Here is a 5,475-nt window from a genome sequence, read left to right as displayed (position 1 = left end):
ACACCCTACAAATACCAAGATAAGTACCAAGATACATACCAGGCACATACCCTGCAAGTGCCAAGGTAAGTACCAAAATAAGTACTTGCCACATACTCTGCAAGTACCAGATATGTACCTAATATGTACCAAGTACAAATCCCATAAATACCAAGTTTGTACTTATTATATACACTACCTGACCCCGCAAAAAAGTTGCCACATGGATTTAACTAAGCAAATAGGTACGAGCCCCCTATTGGTTGATTACTGCATGGACAGTTATCTTTCAGCTGGCAACAAGTCATTTATCCTCAACTGGTGCAATGAGTTGCTTCTCATTACTTAAAAAAAACATGTCAAAAGACATCCCGTGATGTTTGAGAARGGTCAGATCATTGGCATCAAACAAAAAAAGAACATCTAAGGAGATTTCCAAAACTACCAAAATTGGGTTAAGAACTGTTTAACGCATTAATAAAAACTGGAAGGATAGTGGGGACCCATTGTCTTTGAGGATGCACCCATCATGCCTAGTGCTTATTGTACAAGCCTGTGGGACAGTGCTATGATCTAGGGTCGCTGCAGTTGATCAGGTCTAGCTTATCTAAAAAATGCCACAGCGAACGCATGCCATAATCAAATTCAAAGGCAGTCCAACGAAATGTTAGTGACCTTTTTTGTCAGTGGCAACACTTTTATTTTGGCCAGGCAGTGTAATAGACTGTATCATGTATTATTACCAACATTCAAATAGATAAAACAGACTCTTTTCTGATTTACAAAAATCTGACTGAACAAACACCAGACCTTCAGTGCCTAACTARACAAATTCTGGCCCTTGAGTGCTTTTTGCAGATAACCCCTATATTATGGGCTTTTATTTTGTACCAACCTTTTGAAAAATAAYCCTAAACTTAGCCGAAAAGCCTGAAGACCCAGCCGAGTTTTCGCSAACCACCATTCAGACCCCGAGGTTCTCTTTTCTTCCAAAACGTGAACAAACAAGTTTGACTTTGTCAGCCGAAGACAGTCTCATGACAAATAAGTTCATTTAACACATGACCAGCAAGGTTAACWGGTGTATCTGCAAGTGTTTGCTTCGAATGCTACGGAACATTAGGCTGTGAACAACACACTTTGACACAAACAGCGGTAGCCACATGAAGAGCAGCTTTAATGGTCCTGCTCAATTTGCCACCGCTGTTGGAAGATGACATGGATTTCTAAAGATGCACACGTTTTGGACGGATTGTGTCCTTGAGACGGCAGCGGCGAAAAAGAAATGTACAGATTTCTCTTCACCGAAAAAGGTCAGGCGGCAGCGAGATTACTTAATTTGACACTTTGTCCTAAGGTTAAGCATAATGTCATCAGGAGCAGTGACACTGAAATGCCACTGAGCACACTTGGAATAAGAAGAAATCTGAATGTCAGCTCAGAACTTCACATGACAGCGGTTCAATGCTCAGTTTTGATGCGCGGTGCCCTTTCCTGTCCAGAAGTCAAGGTTCCCCTTCATCAACTTTGAAATGCAGCTACATTTTTAAAATGAAACACGCATTTCATGAAGGAATCATAAGGCATAAAGCTTCATATGTCAAAGTTTAAACAAAGATGATGTGTTGTYTGTCAGTGCGYAAAATRTGTGACCCATCATATCGAAATGAGGATTAAGTCAAATTTGATCAAAATGACGTTTAAATCAAAACCCTATATCTGTCTACTTCTCCACATCCCACTTTTAGACTTAATCCTCGTTTYGATGTGATGGGTCACATATGTGATGGTGAWGACTYTCAGCTACTACCACACATTAGCTCAGTATCTGTAAGAGTTATAGGCATTTTTGTGTAAGCTAAGTCTCACCATCTTCTAACTTAAACTCCATTACATGAGAGGGCCAAAACTTGGTTCATGCCAAGGACCAAATTCTGTCAATACTTATTGAAAACCAATTTTTGGTTTTAAATGTTATACAACAAATTTTTATTATACAAATAACCTTTTCCATATTATGTAGCATTTAGAACCTGCATAACCTAATGGATGAAGCCACATCATTAGCATTAATTTCACATGCCATATACACTTTTAGCAACACAATCCACCAAATTTTTAAAAACTCAATTTAAAACCTAAAATCCATTTTTTTAAACTATGAAATTTATTGAAACCAGAAGTTATATGAAAAGACACATGCATTTTTTTCCATACTGTGTGACCTGAAATCAGAATAAATGTTTCCAGTTTTAGGTCAAGTAGGATTACATTTTTTTATTTGCTAAATGCCAGAATAATAGAGGTTTTTTTAAGGTGATTTTTTTTAATATGGTGAAAAAATGTGATTTTTATTACTTTCTTTGATGTCAAGAGTTTAAATACACTTCATTCGTATTTGGTATCATAAACCGTGTGACTAGAGTCAAGTCAAATTACTTTTATGTCAAATCTATTTTCCTCACAAATGACTGAAATGCCAGTAATCCTTTCTATACCTCCCAAAATCACTGTAATTTTTGCTACATGGTTTAAAAAACAAGATTTTTTTCTTTTAAATAACAACTATTGCATAAAAACACAATACAAAGGAAAGTACTGCTATTAACTGGTTTTATTAAGAAATTACACTGTATGATGTGCAGCCTTTACCATGGAGGTCAGACAACCTGAACACCCTTCATTCTTACTTTCTTTGGGCCGGGGTTAGAAAAACAAAGTTTTGAAAAAACAAAAAACTGAGACTCAAACTAAAAATTAATTCAAGAGATGGTTTGCATCTCTAAAAACTCTTGGAAGTCATAGTACCTCTGCACATTTTATGATTGCTTTCTCAGAGTTTCAATCATACCCTTTTTGTGGTTGATGAAATATTTTACTAACAGACAGATAAACAACCTCCCTCATACAGACACAGGCAGCTGAAACAAAGGGAAATAGCTCACAGTATTGCGACTTTAGCTTCATTTACTCCCTTCTTGTCTACATAAATTAACAGTTTTTGTTTTTGTTTCACCTTTAGTGACTTATAACTGGGTGTTGATTTTAAATATTCACACTTATTTAGTGAGAGTTAAGGAGGTAAAGGAATGCGGCGACTAAATAGTGGCAATAAAATCACCTCATTAGCCAGGTCCTGTTCTTTGAGGCACTGTGAGACGTTTATTTCTTTCAGCAAAAACCAACAGGTATATTTGCACCATAATCACGTTTTCCAGTATTATTTTTTTATTAGAGTGATGACATTAGTTTAGAGGAAACCATTCAGAAGTGCTTCTTTTTATGYATATGAAAATATGTTTGTTTCTGTGTCTACAAGTGAGGGAATCAGTTTGCTTTCATTTTCATTCTCCAATTTAAACAAGTGTTAGCATTTTTTTTCTTTATGTTGTACATGAGAGACAAGTTGGTATGTTTTACAAAGCTGTATTCATTTGTCTTAAAGGGAAAGTTCGGATCTACAGTCATTGCATTCTAGATAATATTACATTTCCACTAAGACTGAACTTTATTTTGCTTTTTAACTGTTTTATTTTTAAAGAAAACTGAGTTTCAGTTGAACGAATAACAAACCCATGAATAATTCTCAGTATTTTTAAACCCCTTGGGTCCTCATCATTATTCATACACTCCTCATTTTAAACCTCTAATAAGTGACAAATCCATCCATCCATCCATCCATCCATCCATCCATCCATCCATCCATCCATCCATCCATCCATCCATAAGTGTCCATAAGTGACAAATATAGATTTAAAAACATTCATTTCCTTCTTAAACATTAGGCTTTGCTGGCAAATCCCATCTTTGCTGAAGCCCTCAACCAGCGCCTCAGCGGTACSGGATGGACGGCCGAGCTGCTGGGGAACTTCCTGTACAACGGACCTCCTGAAGACCGTCCAGCTCGGATGCCGCCTTACGACTGGAGGAATGTTTACARCACCACCACCGAAACCTTGAAGCTCCTCTCCAAATTCCTCGGTGTATGTAACTTTTTTTTCATTAAGTGTAAAATGTTCAACTTCCACATCACTCTGGTACCAAAAAGAATCTGCAGCAATGGAGGAAGTTTAATTTGGAAAAAAGAGAAAATAAGACTGCCACATTTAGTTTTTCTTTCCCCCCTCAAAACTCAATTCTTTCTAATAGAGATTTACAAAACATTTTTTGCCATCCATTTTTGTTTCGTTTGAGCTTTTCCTTTCTGGTTTATTTGATTTCTCCCTGATCTTACCACTGGGATTTTCTTTGGTTGAAGYTGCTTTTCTGAACAAGTGCTCTGACCTTTAAATCTTCAAATGAACTTTTTTTTTGTTAAAATTACCAGAAACTTATGGGTCAGAACATAACAACAAAATTATGTAAACTATGTTTATATACGGTACTACACACCTTTGCTTGGTATCTAACACACTGAATATTTCCCATAACAACAAAGCCACCTGTTTAATACCATGTTTATCCTTTTGGTGCCACAAAAACACCCCGGTCCAATGTGGACACAATACCTCCAGGGTTTTCCTGTAATGTTTAGCATCTGGATGTTGGCAGCAGATGCTCGTGTTCCTATGGGTTGAGAGATCGGGCCTGTTTTTACCAGGCTTACGCCAATGGCTCCTGTAGAATGTTGATCGGATTGGGACCTGGGGAGTCTGGAGCTCGGACCTGTTCCTTCCTGAGCCGGTTGTATTGCCTGTTGTTGGCTCGGAGCAATAATACTCTGATTAGTCTGCTCCAGGGTTTAGAGGTTTGGTCAAAGGGATATTGGGAACATCTGAACCCAGAGTTCACCTGGAATTGTTTCATATTAATACGATTATTATATTAATATTAAATTTCAAAAGTTCTTGTTGTTGTCCTAAGTCATCATTATTTTTGTTTTTTAACTTTTTATTTGAGAKTTTTACATAAAAGAATTGAACCACATTCACTGAATACAGAAATTATGTACACCGAAAACTGCAAAACAACACATGTGTACATATACAGTTTTTAAACAATAAATTAGTTGTCATGATAAATGTACAAAAACTAAAACTTCAGGACAAAACTTTTTGGGGATAACGAACCCACTCTTTCAAGTTGCTAAAAACTACAGAGCTAAATTGGTGCCAGTTTGTTCAAAAAATAAAACTGTTTTTAAATTGAAAATTAATTCTAAAGCTGATAATAAAAGAATTGAACCTGGGGGGATAAAAGCTCAAAATCTAGGGGTTTTTTTTAGTTTCAGATTTTCTTTTCAGATTCAAACTTCTGGCCTTGTTTTGGTGTGGGGGCGGAGCCTGAAATGTCACGGGGTGTGGAATCATGACAGACTAAATATTCCCAGCTGCTGCATTCAGGAACCGTTAGTGAAATTCATTAAAAAAACTATGCAAATGCAATTAAGCAAATACAGATTCAGTTTGAACAATTCAAATTCAGTTTTTGATGGCACTAGTTTATTCTCACACAAAACAGGAGCTGAACTTTTAAACTGAAAAGAAAATATTAAAC

The 5,475-nt window shown here is 36.5% G+C and overlaps 1 protein-coding gene across 1 annotated transcript in view; it reads left to right on the top strand.

Moving 5' to 3' along the window:
* LOC106514836 (ATP-binding cassette sub-family A member 1) overlaps positions 1-5,475 on the top strand; it is a gene marked incomplete in the record, with an annotated part of 219,691 nt that overhangs the window by 22,663 nt on the left and 191,553 nt on the right. Inside the window, 1 exon segment of the mRNA XM_014004287.1 lies at positions 3,765-3,962. Within this exon segment, the coding sequence (XP_013859741.1) occupies positions 3,765-3,962 (198 nt within the window).

The sequence above is a fragment of the Austrofundulus limnaeus genome, unplaced genomic scaffold, assembly GCF_001266775.1.
Source record: "Austrofundulus limnaeus strain Quisiro unplaced genomic scaffold, Austrofundulus_limnaeus-1.0 Scaffold23, whole genome shotgun sequence".
NCBI classification, from domain to species: domain Eukaryota; kingdom Metazoa; phylum Chordata; class Actinopteri; order Cyprinodontiformes; family Rivulidae; genus Austrofundulus; species Austrofundulus limnaeus.
Note: the sequence above shows the minus strand (reverse complement) of the source record. Positions and strands in the feature narration are given on the sequence as shown.